This window comes from Pteropus vampyrus, unplaced genomic scaffold (genome assembly GCF_000151845.1).
Source record: "Pteropus vampyrus isolate Shadow unplaced genomic scaffold, Pvam_2.0 Scaffold55, whole genome shotgun sequence".
Classification (NCBI taxonomy): Eukaryota; Metazoa; Chordata; class Mammalia; order Chiroptera; family Pteropodidae; genus Pteropus; species Pteropus vampyrus.
The window spans coordinates 5,067,174-5,084,906 of NW_011888836.1; the positions used below are offsets into that span (position 1 = coordinate 5,067,174).

The 17,733-nt window shown below is 33.1% G+C and overlaps 1 protein-coding gene across 4 annotated transcripts in view; it reads right to left on the bottom strand.

Moving 5' to 3' along the window:
- Positions 1–17,733, bottom strand: part of RBBP8 (RB binding protein 8, endonuclease) — a 79,951-nt gene that overhangs the window by 60,560 nt on the left and 1,658 nt on the right. For 3 of the 4 annotated variants that reach the window (XM_023530817.1, XM_011360446.2, XM_011360447.2), the window contains exons 2-3: positions 16,213–16,419; positions 2,377–2,419 (exon numbers count right to left, since the gene is read on the bottom strand). In XM_023530817.1, the coding sequence (XP_023386585.1) occupies positions 2,377–2,419; positions 16,213–16,321 (152 nt within the window). In that variant the 5' untranslated portion in view covers positions 16,322–16,419. Of the gene's footprint in view, positions 1–2,376; positions 2,420–16,212; positions 16,420–17,733 lie in introns of those variants that run through there. The other variant, XM_023530816.1, reaches the window with a different exon arrangement.

Consider the following 17,733-nt stretch of genomic DNA (forward strand, 5'->3'; position numbering starts at 1 on the left):
TAATTAAAGTGCATTAAAAAGCTGGATGGTTTTTGATATCCCTATTTCCCACAGAAACAAAGCAAAATTTGTGTCATAAAAGGAAACCATGCCTTAAGAGCTGCATTGCCTACTGGCCCTGTCCTCTGAGCCGCAGGAGTAGTACTAGTCTAAATGCAGTTACAATTTTGTTGCTTATCCAACAGTCATCTCCTTATTCTTTGCTAAAAGAATAGCGATTTTTCTCAATTTCCAGTAGCTGCTTGGAGAGAAGTTATCTGTCTGGGCTCAAGGGATGAAATCTTTAAAAAGTTTTTTAATGTTTCATCTTAAAATAACTTCAGACTTACAAATAAGTTATAAACATAGAACAAAGAATGTCTGTATACCTATTATCTGGCTTCTCAGAATGTAAGTATCTTGCAAAACAATAATACAATTATCAAAATAAAAAAAAGTAATACTGATACAATACCATTACCTAATCTACAAACCTTATTTCTCTATCCCTCTAATATTATTTTTCTGGTCCAATCCAGGATCCTACATTGCATTTAATGTCATGTCTCCTTGAATCTGAGACAGTCTCTTCTTCTTTGTTTTTCATCTCTGTCTTTGATGCTTTTGAAAAGTATTGGCCAGTTCTTTTGTTGATTGTCCTTCAAGTAAGGTTTGTCTGGTCTTTTCCATGATAAAATTTGGATTGTGCATTTTTGGTAAGCATACAACAGAAGAAGTAAGGCTGTGTTCTTGGTGTATCACATCAGGAGGTACATGAAGCTGACATATCTGATTACCAGTGATGTTAACTGGTAATAATTTTCATTGTAATAATTTTACAGTGTAATAATTGTAATTATAATTACAATTACATTGTAATAATTTTCTCTTTGCAATTATTAAGTATTCTGTGGGAGATACTTTGAGTAATTTGCAAAACTTATACTAAAAAAGAATTGTCCGTTTATTCCACAGGTAGAATAATTCATTATTATCATTATTTCATTGTTCAGGTTTTCCTAGATTTATCCATTAGAGGGGTTTTTTTTAAAGATCTTTTTAGTATCTTTTCAACATGTCCCCATTTTTTTTAACGTTTTCTTATTTTCTGTCCTAGCTCATCTTGTACTTTGCATACCCACAATGAGCACACGTGAAGCCCCAAAATTCTCCAAAGAGCCTTGATTCATTTTACTGGAGAATTCTCTTTAGAAATCAAGATCTGGGCTTCAGGTGTACTCATTTCTACTGGGAATCACTGTTTCTAGGCCCTCTCAATGGACCACGCCTAGGAAATGTATGTGTGTCTTCACATCTATTAACATATATCTGTATCTATTTCTATATGTATTCACCCATATATTCATACTATTAACTCCAATTCCTACCCAGCAGCAGAGGGTTCATTCTAGCCTTCTCCTTTTGTTAACTCCTTTCTCCTGAGAGGGTAAAACCTGGCTCTCATTATCAATAATATATTTACTTATTTGCTCAGTCCTAGAATACATATAAAGTAGTGTCAGAATCTTTATTAGTCTGAGCGAATCATGTTAACTTAATTCCCTTTGCTAGTTATTGTTTAGGAACGCACACACAATAATCATTAGTGAGTCAGAGGAAGTCTGATGGAGGTTGCTTCTGGAAAACTTTTATAATTAGTAAAAAGGAACACAAGGAGGTTCTGCAAGTGATAACTAGAATGATGATGGTCATCTTGCCATTTTGTAGTGAATGACAACTAATAAGGCAAACCAAAACACTAAAGATGGCAGAGAAGAAAGACAGAAATAACCTGAGTCTTTGATGATTTTTCAGTCACTGAATAACTCGTCCTAGGATCACCCTACTTTGGACCTTTTATGTGAAAGAATATGTTTTCCTTGCTGTAAAAGTCACTTCTAGTGGCTTATTTTGCTCACAGTAAGAAATTATCCTAATAAGGTATACATCCTAAACTTACTATTCAGAAATGATTTAATTTCCTCTATAAGTAAAGAAATATCTCTCTGTTGTGGGAACTGAATGGCTTTACTGTAGAAACAGAGATATAAATTATTCTATGGGTAAGGATGTTCCAGGTGTTAATCATAGTTAAGAAAAGGATTTTGTTGACAGATCAAAATGAATTTACAGGTCAGTTCTTGTCTTAAATACTTTATGAAAATTATATATTACAATCATGTTAAAATATAAATATAAGCAAATATTAACTAAGATTATACTCAGAATGATTAAGTTATTTCTTTTACTTTAAAAGTCTGAAAAATTTGATGTCAACTATCCAAGGTTCACACTAAGTAAAGCTAATTTCCTTATAAATAAGACATTGAGGTCAAATAGGACATTGGTATCAATTAATTTATAAATAAGACATAAGTGTTACATATTGATACTTACAAAATTCGTTCCTTTTTCAGTTTAGTTACTTTTACTTGTAAACCTGAAAAATATTAAGGAAAAAAACCACAGTATTTTATTTATACATTTCCTCATTTCTTCAGCAGTTAATCTAAGTTTCTTTGAGTCTAATGCTACATTATTAAGTCACTTGAGTCTGGCCTCTGAAAAATGGGCCAGGTCCCATTAGTTTGAAGAGAGTTATTTCCCTTATTTGTACCCTGAGGTCACAAAAGTATATCTGTAACATTATTGCAGTTAGTCTATTATATGACAGCCAAGTAGAATGAAATTTTCTCTACCTAAAGTGAGTTACCTCCTTTCTAATAGCAGGGGCAAGCATGTAATTTAGAAGTTCACTATAAACGATGTTCTATGTTCTGACAGAGCCAATGTACTTGCTAACAGCAATAGTGCTCATGTACGCTCAAGTCTTCTGGGATTAAAACAGATTGTGGCAGGAAGTCCTGGACTAGGGCAAAATTGCTTACAAAAAGTACTTAACAACGGGCATTAGTGTTTTTATCTCAAGATATTTGTACTAATTATTTTTAATTTTAATTGATTCTGACACAAAACATAACAAAACCACTGCCTCTGGGACTCAGGTAGTTATTGTGAAGAAACCAGGCTGATGGGCACAGAAACTGCAAGGAAGATATAGATAAAATACAGTGACATTTCTAATTTTTAGAAACAATAATTAAAAGGAGAAAAACAACTATTAAATGAACATGTATACAACATTACTAGCAACTAAATATAAATTCAAACCAAAAGAAATTACTTAGCAGAAATATAATACCAAATGTTAATAAGTGTTGTAAAACTATACTCCCATATTTTGCTTGAGATAGTATAAATTGACACAATTTTTTTGGAAAGCAATTTAGCAATAACAGGACACTTTTTCATCAATATCTGACTTTTTGGATTCTAACCCAACACTATAGTCCAAACTATAGAGAAACTCATAGTCACAAAGAATAGTGAACAATTTATAGCAACATAAAATGCTTAAAATAGGGACATGTTTAAGTAAAATATATAACCACTTGATGGAATATATAGCTATTAAAATCATTAAATAAAAAAATTAAGTCTATTTAGCAACACTGAACCATTTGGTTTTCTCTATGTTCTCTATTTCCTGCAATGTAATTATCAAAAAGTGGGGGAGAGGGGAGCTTCTGTATGTACTTTCTCTGATATCTAACTTAATCTATTTTATTAAGTCGTGGATATTTTATTTATTTTAAAAATAATGTTTAGGAACTTTAAAAATTCTATGTCTATTCAAGAATTCATTTTATTTAAGGCAGAATTAGTCTCCAATAAATAGTTACAGGTTGACTGATTTCTGAAAAAAATCAAAGATTTACTATTTGTCTTTGGTCTATGGACTCTAGTATGGACTCTAGTAAGTTATACATTTAGAAAAATTTTCCATATAATGTGTATAGAAACATTAATAAATCTGTCATGTCCAAGAACAGAAGTTTTCATTATCTGTTTAATTTAGGACAGTCTTTTGAACAATATAATTTAAGACAAGTAAAAGTTTTTTTTTTAAAAAAACCTATACATTTCCCCACAATCACCCCTTCCATGATGCTGATTGGGGACAAAGTTAAAACTCACAAAGATACTGATAGGGAAGTAGGGAAGTCACCCTTTCCTATTGCCCCAAGTTGTAATAATTTAATGCCAAGAAATGTAGATATTAAGGAAAAATAAAGGCCCTGGAGAATTATGTGTTATATGTTTGCCCTATATCTCAAATTTCACCTCTAGGAAATATCCAACTACTACAATTCATTTTAGCCTCACTTCTATGACCTATAGTTTGAATAAATAAAATGTTACGAATAAAATAGTAACAATGTTATAAACTTGTAAGCAAAAAATCACAGCAACTTTATTCATAATAACCCAAAACAGAAAAAAAAACAAATGTCCTTTAATGTGTGAATTGTTTAAAAACAAAAAACCAAAAAAGCAAATCTGTGGTATAGCCTTGTACTACTCAGCAAAATAAATAAATAAAATAAATGAAGTCTTTATACATGCAATGACTTGGATGGATCACAAGAGAATTACACTGAGTAAAAAGAAAGCCCACGTCAAAGGGTACATCCCATATGATTCCACTTCTATAACATTTTTGAAATGACAAAATTATAGCGATGGAGAACACATTATGAGTAGCCATGGAGGGGTTAGGGAGGTAGGAAGGTAGCTTAAAAGGGTGGCATGGAGACTTAAAAGGGTGGCATGAGAGATCCTTGGTGGTAGTCACAGGAATCTATACATGTGATCAAACTGCATAGAACTACACACACACACACACACACACACACACACGCATGTAAAACTGAAGGACTCTCAATAAGGTTGGTAGACTGTACCAATGTCAATTTCTCAGTTGTGATAGCATACTACAATTGTACAAGATACTACCATTGGATGAAACTAGGTAAAGGGTACAAGAGATCTCCTTGTAGTGTTTACTAAACTAAATGTGAATCTACAATAAGCTCAAAATGAAAAGCTAAATAAATTTATGGAAAAACAAAAACATTTGCCCTAAGAGAGTTGGAAAACTGTTAAAAAATAAACCAATAAAGGGAAAGTATTTTTTAAGAATGTTACAAATAAAAACTGGGATCATCTTTTGATTTTTAAAAAGTCTTTTCCATCAATTTGTCAAGTTCATTACTTGAGAAGCTTTCTTCTTTTTTGGGTAATGATGACAAACTCACAAGACCACGAAAGTACTTACTGAAGCATTGAATCATTCTTAAATAATTAAGAAAAGAACTTGTGACCCTACTAGGTCAAAGACTAGAGTCAGCAGTTTTTAACTATTCTTCCCTTCCCAAAGTGCATGAAAATTTACTTGTTGACAGATTTTCTTGTTTTAATTTTGGCCGACTTCTAAATCTTGGGTCTGCCTTTAGGAAGTGAAAATACACCCAAAGACGAAATGGAGTCTTGCCATGAATCATTTTTTAAAAAGAAACAATGAAATAGAAAATCCATATAAACTTCAAAAGAAAATTCTTGGGAAATATGAAAAGACTACTCTTTTATCTTGTAAGCATTCAACACCTGTGAGGCATTTGTTCTGTCACGCAGATCAGCCCTGAAACAGGTTTATGTGTGCATGTGTATGTGTTTAAATTTTAGCATTTGCTATTCATCAAGTCAATTAGGCATCTACAATTAGAACCCCTATAAAGTGTGCTTTAATCCTGCTCCACACCCATCGGAAGGAATGAGGCTGTACAACAATGCAGCTCCTGTATGAACAGGTAGTCTGCTCAACAAAGTATTTGGGATTGTAACACTGGCAACCTGAGACACCTATTGAGGAAACAGTGCTCAAAAGACCAAGCACTATATTACAATTAACCCTGCACCCACTCGTATATGAATTTTAGAGAAAAATAAACAATTAAGGGCCCATATGTAGTTAAAACACAGGAAACAAATTTAAGTATGAATTCAGAAATGTGTAAGAATTCAATATTATAAACCAAATCAAAATAATTGTTTATTTTTACTTTTTTTAGTTGTCTACCCAGAACCATATATAATGTATGTACTGTGATTTTAAAACAATTTATGGTTCTGAATTATAAATTATGAGCCTAATAACACCTTTCTTGACAAATAGTGGCTTTATATACAGCCCAAACAATTTAATTTCTACCAAAACTACTACTAGTATTTCTGTAATTGCCTAATAAATTATTTCAACTCCAAAGTGAAAACTCGTCTTTATGAGATACAGCCGTATTTAAAGTGTGCTTAGTTTGCTCTTTAATATTTAATTATCTCAAAATGAGTAAATTAATTTTTGTGGATTTTATTGAATTTATGGAAACGCAAATAGAAAAATAACAGATGTAAATTACTGATAGTATTCTTAATAATGAAAGAATCTATCTGATGTTATGGATGAAAATTACATGTAATTCCTCTCATTGTTAATTTGTGTAGTCTGAATATAAATGTTATCCAAAAATCTTTTTGGAACTTTTGATGAAACATTTGAAAAAATAAATGCAGCAGTACAAAACTGAATCAAGAAGTATTTATCCTGTTATATTGGAGCCTCCATCCTTTCTCATTTCTTCAAAGGAGTTCCAATTTTGTACCCCCAAATCTGCCTGGTTTTCTATGAAACTGATAACCATATTTATCAGATATAGAAAATATTATTAGATGAGACATTGATGGCAGAACCTGCCACGAACAAGAGACCATTTATTAAAATGGTGGCATTCTGAAACATATTCTAAATTTCATTTTGTTACTGTGCTTTTAAATAATAAACCTGATACTGAGATTAAAGTGGCAAAAAAAAAAAAAATTGTACCCACATGAACTTCATTAAACTTTTAAAATTTAAATAATTCTGAAATTTCTATTAAATTCTATTAAAACAATTCTGAATTCAAAGTATAAAGACTATATATTATCAATAACAATTTGTATTTACCCCTGACACTAGCAGCATGTCACAAAAGGAACATAAGACACTAGAATGAACAATCATGAAAGGATACAATTATCTTAAAGATTAAAAAATATATATAAAGACTCGGTCACAAATGTCTCTAAAATTTTCCAACAAAAATGGTCTGGTTAACATACTGCTCTTCTTTGACAGAAGCTGGGAGACTTTATTATCTTCTAATTTTAAAAGAAATTAAAAAAAAACAGCATGTACATACTGTTTTGTATGTGGTATGTTTCTGCTATCATTTTATTATGTTTTGGTCAAAAGAAAAAAAGAAAGCTCTAGATACATATAGCAGGGTATTCAGATGAATCTAAGTTCCTATGGGTAGACTTTCTTGTATACCCGAGTAAAAATTACATATTTCAAGTATTAACATTCATAACATTTCTTTTCCTTTTTTTTTCTTGAAACTGACGTGAAAGTTTAAAAGTAATGAGTCAATTTTTATTCCTATGTATTACTTCAAAACCTGCAAAGTCTGGACAAGTCCATGTTTGATGTCTTTCAAATAGCCTCTTATACTGGTTTCCCCAAATGGATCCCCCACCTTAAAAAAAATTTAAGTACCCTTCAGGCATGTCTTTGATGTTATCTCATAGTCAGACTATCTAATTTTATGTGGAACTAAGCAAAAACATTGACAAAGGACTCTTAAAAAATCTTGCTTTCAGCTAATTTGCCTAGCCCTCAACCAAAATGTCTTAAAATAACATACTAATTTTTTAAAGATAGTGCTCATTTGGTGCCTTTAAGACTCCAGTAAGAGATTTTAAAATGTAAAAATGTACCCCGCTCAATCTATTATAATGTACCAAAGGTTATCTTCTCTCAAACATATATCCAATACCTACCACTTACAAACAACATAGATATTTACCAAATATACCAACAACTGCTATATTCCTCCCTTAAAGTTTTTCAGTGAATATAAACACTCTGCTGGGAGTATGATGACTATCAAAGTATAGCCACAAGAAACACACAATTTAAAAAAATTATATACTATATAATCCTTGTTTTATATGTTCTATAATCTGATGAATATGGCACATTGTTCTTATCAGAGTATTATTTATTTTCTTGATACGTCCTCATCATAAAAGAGATCTCCTAAAGACCCTGAAACACCAAGAAACATGAAGAAGAAATCTGCTAAGTATTTTATCAGTTAAATTAAAGGCCTAAAAATAAAACTGGCCCAGTTTCAGGTATGTCTAAAAATTCTAAAATGATAATGATGTGCAACATGAAAAACAAGCATGTTTTAAATAAAATAGTAAAAATAAGCCAGATATAAAATAGCTATGTACACTGATCACAATATGAAAAGCTACACGCATATCATTTAAAATTAGGAGAGAAGAGAGAAATGTCATTTCTGTAGAATGGTGACTTGTTTTTTCCTTTCCCAAGTTTCTACAGTATTATCTAAAAACAGAGTATTAAAGTAAATGGTAGTAAAGTATTTCAGGGTTTTAGACAGATATATAATTTTGATATTTTTATATGTTATGGGATTTTAAAAACTGTTCAAGAAAATGTTTCATTGATATAGCTCTAAACTATGCAATTCATTCAGGTATCATTACTGATTACTGATTTTATATTATGTGTGAAGGACTTTTACCTATGGGGATGTAAAGATGAGTTAGATAGGGACTCTGCATAATAAAAATGTAATGATCTTCTTATAACCAGTTACAAAACAACAGAAAGTAATTATTTGAAGGATAAAGAAATTAACCTTATGCTTAAAGACAGCAGAATGCTAATTCTCCTCTAACAAATGTTTAATAAAAACTCAAGTATATCTGGTCCTATTTAAATTATTTCAAAACATTACTTGCTTCACTTCCAGGTCACAAGAATAAGCTTTCTAATATGTAGCTCCCATAATAGTTTAAACTGGAAGCCATTCTTATGGGTAAGCCTATGAGCTGGGGTCACAGTATTATAAACCAAAAAGAAGAAACTGCTGCTCTTCAACAGAAGTTGTTAGACATTGTTTATTCCTTTCCAATTTAAAAAAAAAAAAAAAGGTGTTATTTAACTGATTACATTATTGGTATCAGTGTTACCAAGACACTGTCTTGTATCTGGCTATTTTTTGCTATCATTTCATTATACAATTATATTGTATAAATATTTTCCTAAAAAAAATGAATATGATGCCCATAAAATCTACTGTGTCTTCACTGTTGTATTCTCAGCAACTGCTACCATCCTTCGCATATAATAACTACTCACTGAATAAATGGCAAATTAGCACTAAAACTCAGAATCCTTCTTCAATGTTGCACACTAGATGTTCTGAGAGAAAATAGTGTAGTCAAGTGAAGAACAGAATTAATATAAAATATTCATATTTGTCTCCAGACATATGACCAAAAGAACAGTTCATTTTAAAATTAGATCTTTATCATTAACAAATTTGAAACTACACTAAAAAAATTAATAGATATATTAATCAAATACAACATGGAGATGTCTTAAGTACAGATCTGAATAAACCAACTAAAAAAACCATTTTAGGTAAGTAGGGAAATTTGAACATTATCATCTACTAGATGATATTAGAGAGTTTGTTCTGTTAGTGTGATAATGGAATTTTTTTGTTAAGACTACTGGACTAAATTTAAGTATTTATAGATGAAATTATGTTAGAGACTTCAAAATAACTGAGTGGAAGAGGGATAGAGAGGTACATGGAATATAGGTAAAACAAGATTAGCCATCTACTGACAATGGTTAAAGCTGAGTGATAGGTATATAGGAATTAATTATACTATTTTCTTTACTTCTGTATATATGCAATATTTCCTAAAAACAAAACAAAAAAAACCTTAAAGTTTAAACAAGAACACAGACATACAAAAAATAATAATAATACAAGTGGTTACGTGCATGTGTGGGTGGGTGAGAGGGATAACTTTTCACTGCTCACTGTTTCAGAATTTTTTTTTTTAAAGCTTAAATTAAAAAAAGGAAAATAATAACTCCATTGATATCATTCATTTCTAAGTGAATACTAATGCACCCTGATTGCATCAACAATGTTATATGTTGAAAGAGGGCTTTCATGGAAACATGGATCAGAATAATCAATCAAAGAATGAGCATTATAGAGTAGTAAAGGATGCAGGTGAAGCAACAGAAGTAGTCAAACTCCAATCTTTCATTAAAAAATTTAACAGCTTCTAATATTTATCTCAGCTAGGAATTAAAAAACTACAATTAAGAAGTGAGAGAAAAAAAAATGGCATAGATGATATAGAGACTCAGTTCATCCCTCTGGTGACCAAATCAAAGTTGTGACTGAAACAAGAAGCAGTAGCATGGAAAAATCACTGGTGATCTAGAGGAACAAACCATACAACTAGGGAGAAGACTAAGAAAACACTCTGCAAAGGCAAAAGGTAGGGCAGGGCAAGAACTCTAGACTGCCAGTTCCCAGTAACTGAGTGGGACAAAGGCAGCAGCATATGCCTCTTAAAGGGGCCGCGTCCACGAGCAGATTTTCGCGGTGACGGACCTGCTCCCTCTGAGCACGTGCCAATTTGGCTGCGCGCAGGGGGCACTAGGGACTTACAAGGAGACACTATCAGAGTGAGGGCCCAGGAGAGACTTGCTCGGTACAGAAGTGCTCCCGGTATCCAATATTCCCTGTTGAGCACGCCCCAACCCCAACCCACAGTGCGTGGACACGCTCCACCATAGCAGAGAGGTCAGCAAACTGTATAACAGAGGTCGCTCTGCCCAGAGGATTCCATGAAACCCCACCCCCCTCAACTCTCGGACCCACCCAAGCCACATTCAGGTATATCCTCCTCGAGTCAGGTGCTCCTTGCTAAGACTCACCCTGGAGGCAGCCCGGGTTTCTGATGTGGCCTTTTGAGGCAACTATAAGCACAGCATCTGTGCATTGCTTGCTGAATCTTAACAGGTGGCCCTGGAGGGACACAGGCTTGGGCTAAATTTGGCCTGCAGCTGAACCCCTCTCAGGACTGCGCCACTGGACACCTACTACACAAATCCACACAAATAAGACCGGGAGACTTAGAAGCTATGCTTAGTACATAGAAACAGACACAGAAAGGCAGCCAAAATGGGAAGACAAAGAAGCAGAAACTATATGAGAAAAGAGTACAGAGATCCTGACATAATGGAGTCTAACAGATGCAGAGTTCAAAACACTAGTTATAAAGATGCTCGATGAACTTATGGGAAGTGTAGATAAATTCAGTGAGAACTTCAACAAAGAGATTTAAAACAGCTTAAAAATGGAAATTATAAAAGGGAACCAGTCTGAAATGAAGAACACATTATCCAAGATGAGAAGTATATTAAATGGAATAAACAAAGTGAATAACGAAGAGGATCAAATGCCCTACCTAGAGGACAGGAAAGCTAATCAGGACACTCAATCAGAATGGCAAGAAAAAAGACACCAATACTATAAAAATAATTCGAGGATATGGGACACTATTAAGGCTCCAAATACTTGTCTGATAGGTGTAACTGAAGAAATTAAGATGTTGAACAGCTGTTTGAAGAAATAATAATGGAAAACTTCCCTAATCTGGTGAAGGAAATGGACATATAACCCCAGGAAACTCAGAGAATTCCAAAATTTGGGATCCAAAGAGGCCCACAGCAAGACACATCATAATTAAAATGCCAAAGATTAAATACAAAGAAAGAATATTAAAAGCAACAAGAGAAAAACAAATAATTACATGTAAGAGAAAACCCATAAGAATGGCAGCTGATTTCTCAAAAGAAACTATGTAGGACAGAGGGCTTGGCAAAAGATATTCAACAGGATGAAGACCTAGGATATACAACCAAGAATAATTTATCCAGCAAAGCTTCATTTAGAGTTGAAGGACAGATAAAGAGCTTCCCAAACAAAATTACGCTAAAGGAATTTATCAACACCAAGCCAGTATTACAGGAGATGTTGGAGGGACTTCTTTAAGAAGAAAAAAACATCAAAAACAGGAATAAAGAATGGTAACAACTACATTTCTATCAATAAGTACCTTAAATGGAAAAGAGTTAGTGCTCCAACCAAGGGATGGAGTGGCTGAAAGGATAAGAAAACAAGACTCCTACGTATGAAAAGGAAGGGGATAGAAAAAGATATTGCCTTGATGGACCTAGAAGGTACTTAAGTCAGACAGAGAAAGATAAACACTATATAATTTCACTTATATGCGGAATCTAAGGAATAAAAAGAACAAACTAATCAAAAACAGACTCACAAATGTAGTGGACAACGATGACAGGGGAGGGTTGTTTGGGAGAACGAGATGAAGGGTTAAAGAAGTACAAGTTAGTAGCTGATGGTCACAGGGATGGGGAGCATGGCATAGGGAATGCAGTTAGCATTAATATGTTGGCTAGGTGGAAGGTCAGGGGAGGGAGGGAGCAATTGGGGGGATCGTTTTTATGAACTATATAGATGTCTAACCAATGTACTGTATACTTGAAACGAAATTAAAAAATAATTTAAAAAAAACTACAATTAATAGAGACGTTCAGTAAAGTTGTAGGATACAAAGACAACATATAAAAACCAGTAGTGTTTCTATACATTAACAATGAACGATCTGAAAAGAAAATTAAGAAAACAATTGCATTTACAATAGCATCCAATGAAATAAAATACTTAGGAATAAGCTTAACCAAGAAAAAGAAAGACATACAATAAAAACTACAAAGAAAGTGTTGCTTAAAGAAATTACAAACATAAATAAATAAAAAGATACCTTACTGTTCATAGCCTGTAATATTAAGATGTCAATACTACTCAAAGTGATCTACAGATTCAACGCTATTTCAATCAAAGTCCCAACGATGTTTTTTGATAAAATAGAAAAATCCTAAAATTCATATGGAAACTCAAGGAACTCTAAGTACCCAAAACAATCTTGAAAGACAAAGATGAAGGTCACATGCTTCCTGATTTCAAAACTTAATTAAAAGCTACAGTAATCAAAACAGTGTGTTACTGGCCTAAAGACAGACATACAGACCAATGGAATAAAATAAAGCCCAGGAATAAACTCTCATGATCAAATGGTTTTCCACAAGAGTGCCAAGACCATTTAATGAGAAAGGACAGTCTTTTCAGCAAATGGTGTTAGGAAAACTAGATACTCATATGCAAAAGAATGAAGTTAAACCCTGACCTTACACTATATGCAAAATTTAACTCAAAATGGACCAAAGGCCTAAACATAAGAGCTAAAACTATAAAACTCTTAGAAGAAAACATAAGGCAATAACTAAACGACATTGGATTTGGCAACAATTTCTTAGATATAATACCAAAAGTCCAGGTGACAAAAAAAAAATAGACAATAAATTAGACTATGTCAAAATTAAAAATTTCTGTGCATCAAAGGACACAATTAACAGAGTAAAAAAGCAATCCACAGAATGGGAGAACATATTTGCAAATCATTTCTAGTAAGTTACAAAGAACTCCTATAACTCAACAACAACAACAAAACTTGATTAAAAAATAGGCAAAGAACTTGAATAGATATTTCTCCAAAGATACACGAATGGCCAATAAACACATAAAAAGATGCTCAAAATCACTAATCATTAGGGAAATGCAAATCAAAACCAAAATGAGATACCACTTCGAATCCATTAGGATGGCTAAGAAAGAAAACAGAAAACAACAAAGACTGGTAAGAGGCAGAGAAATTAAAACCCTTGAGCATTGTTGGTGGGAATGTAAAACAGTGTAGCTACTATGAAAATAGTATGGCAGTTCCTCAAAAAATTAAAAGTAGAATTACTATGTGATTCAGCAAAACCATTTCTGGGTATATAAATAAATAAAGGTAGAGTCTTGAAGAGGTATTTTGTACACCTATGTTCATAGCAACATTATTCACAATAGCCAAAAGATGGAAGCAACCCAAATTTCCAACCACAGACAAATGGATAAGCAAAATATGGTATATACATACCATGGAATATTATCTAGACTTAAAAAGGAAGGGAATTCTGCAATATGCTACAACATGGATGAACTCTGAGGGCATTATGCTAAGTAAAATGAGCCAGTTACAAAAAGACATATACTGTATCATTCCACTTATATGAGGTATTTGGAGTAGTCAAAATCATAGAGACAGAAAGTAGAATAGTGGCTGCCATGGGCTGCAAGGAGTGGTGGATGTTTAACGGGTACAGAGTTTCAGAGAAGAGTTATTAAGATGGATGGTGGTGATAGCTGCACAATATTAGGAATGTATTTAATACCACTGAACTGTACACTTAAAAATGGTTAAGATGATAAATTTTATGTTAGGTATATTTCATGACATCCCCGCCCCCCCGCCCCTTTATTTCCTCCTCCCTACTTCCACTCCTGACCTATGGATGGTGCATTTCCCCTTAAGAACTGGATCTCTGAAGGCGGGGCATTTCCTCCCACAGGCTCGCAGCAAGTGTGCAACCTGTGCCTAGGGCCCTCGGGGTACGGTCCGTGGCTCCACCTGGGGCGCAAACCCAGGACCTTCTGCATGTAAAGCAGATGTGCTAACTAACCATTACACTATGGAGCCACCTTCATGACTTATTTATTTATTTTTTTAAAGTATCTTCACTCCTCCCCCTTGCCAAAAAGAGATGGAAAATAAAGAATTTTATAAGATTTCTTAATTATTTAAATTTTCTCATGTTATTTTGGTCTTCTCTTTTTGTTTCTGCCAAACACCAGCAGTTTAAAAACCATAAAGGGTATAATAAGTAATCGGTATGTGAAACCTGTTACAACTTTTTTGTAGTATCCCATTGTCTCTAGCTGGGACAGTCCACAGCAGGAATTGATAGTACATAATGGTTCCTGCTTCAGAAAAATAGCAAGTTAACATGTATATTGCTTACTATGTGCCAGACACTCTTACAAATGCTTTACATATACGGCTTTTGAAGATCAGCAGTGTAGATTCAGAATTCAGATTTAACCACTCCAACACATGGCCTCTTCCTTAACAATGGACTACTTCCATCCATTTGCGATGAATGGAATAGTCACAAGATGAAAGTTTTGATTTAATCCTAAAGACAAGGCATGATGACAACCATGCCTTCAGCATAATACATACTGATTAATTAAACTTAATTCAATTGTAAAGCCTGGTCTAACACTACTCCCCTCCCCTCAGTATACTCCTGTCATTTCCTTTATATTCTCAGATAACATAGTGCACTACAAAATCCCTTAAAACAAGGACTGTATATGATTCATTTTTATTCGCAAGGTCTGGTACATAGTTAAGTGCCCGAAAAACATTTCTTGAACAAGTATCTCCAAATACGCTGGGGTTTGCAAGAATAATTCTGGGGTTCATATTTCACAATCCATTAATCAATGAATCCATTATGAGGTTTTGCCAGAAACTCAATGTACCAAGGGTAAGTTCCAACAAGACCTACAAATTTTACTTTAGATTTAGGTAGATCAGTTTTAATGGCGCCCTGGTGTAATGTTAAAACTATAAAGCACTATAGAATTAAATCTAATGTTGCAAGAAACAAATATAATAGAAAGCATTTCCCACACATAGGAAAAAACATATTACATTAAAGTTATAGAATTAGATATGTATATTAAAACTTAGTAATCAAACCCTGAGTTTGGTTTTAATAGAAAATTCCTTTACATGCACTCCATTTTAACACAATCGCAAATAATATATACTCATCCCAACCACAACAGTTCAAGCCTGTGTTCACTCATTATACTTCATATGAACCTTTTAAGTGCTTATTTCATTATACTGTAATGATCTGTTTACATGACTCTATTAGACTGCAGGATCTCTGAAGGTAAACTGTCATTTACTTTTGTATCTCAGTACTGGTAGTAAATAAATTCTCAAACATTTGTCAAATGACTTATGTAGTATTTTTGTGTCCGTAAATAATCCTGTGAACAATTTTACAGAAGAAAATTAAGTTTAGAAGTTATGTAACTTGGCTGAGATTACAAAGCAAGTAGATAAATGAAATAAGAATTCAAATCCAGGTCTTCAGTTAAAACTTTCTATGCCCTTTATATCATACCACACATATCACTCAAGTAAATAACTACAAATTGTGCAAGAGCTACATACCTTAGTAGTTTCCTATAGTTAAAAAGCAACAACTCATAAAAATGAAGCACGAAAAATTACAATAGTAAAGGTTCCTTAAAAATGAGATCTTTAACTGTCATACCAAATTATTATTACTGTCTCAACAGAATACTGCTATAAGTATTGAAGAAAAAATTTTACCTTGTACTTCTTTATCATGATGCTCCTTCAGTTTTGTCCAGAGATCCTTGAAGTCATTAGATATATCTGCAGAACTAGGGCTTCCACAACTGCTTCCAGAGATGTTCATTTTGCTTAATATACTCCACACTTCTATGTGCCTAATGTTTTCTGATCTTTTCTTTTACATTATATATCTATAAAGTTGTCTTTAGACAGTTGAAATACCTGAAATGACAGACAGCAACATAAATAAATTCTGCATTTACCTTTGTGTAATTTGAAGTCAGGATGACTTCAGCTCCAGCGAGCTATTCTCAAGTTTTCCTTATTTACCTGAGACTGGAAGAAGGGGCGTGACGTCCCAGGTACCATCAATGATTTTGATAATTTGGGTGGTGGGAAGTGAGGAAATATGATAATGCTGAGATAAGCCCTGACTTCAGTAATCTGGACTTTTGTTAACTTAAATTTTCAGGCAAATTGTCTCTTATTCCTCTTAGAAGGAAATAATTACCTAAATTAAAATTTAAATTGAAAGGATTCTGATATAGAGAAGTTTGTAATCATTCATGGTCAGTATTGATTCACCATTCGGAAAGAATTTACTGCTTTTTAAACCTTTGAGTTGATAGAGTACAACAATACATTGAACCAAAAACTGAAAAACATTCGGAAATATTCTTGACTTAATGTATATACATCCATACATACAGACACACATTATAAAGAGCAAGAAAGATGACTGATGTATTAACACATGAGTATCTTAACACCTTTCTCATAATAACAGCAATCAGTGAGCAATATACAGACACAGCAAAGATCTATGAATACAGAAACATCTAATAACAAGGCAACTAGGGTAAAGATATTTTGTGCCTCTTTCAGAGTAAAGGTAAATAATTAAGTTTATTATATGCATAGCCCTGAAGGAAGCAACAGGCTATTAAGTTCAGGTGAATTAATAAATACTTTCACGTGTTCTTAAACTGAAACCATTAACTAGCTACCATCAAAAAAGTAAAATGATTAACAAGTCTACTAAACCTCACACCTGGCTCCTTAGCCAATGCCTTACTATAGCTAACAAGTGCCCAAACTCATTTAAATGTCTCTTGCTAACTATTTCTTGAGGTTTTTGATAGAGATTAAAATAAGAAGTGATATTTCTAAAAAAGATTATGTGTGAAGTCACTTGGTAAACTGTAAAGCCCTACAACATTAAAAACACTTTTATTAAGCTTTCAAAAACTGTGATCATACTTTTCTGAGACAATGAAAACCAAACATGTACAGGATTTTAGATATTAGAGAATTATTTCTAATTTCCTTGGGTATAATGAAGTGGTTATTTAAAAAAAAATAAAAGGTCCTTTATCTCTTAAAGAGATATATAAAGATACTGAGGTGTTTACAGGTAAACTGACATGTTCTCTGAGATCTGCTTTAAAATACTCCAGCTGAAACAAACAAAAAATTGATGTTGGGTGGAAACATGAAACAAGTGCTGAACTTTGATAATTATTAGCTGGGCAATGG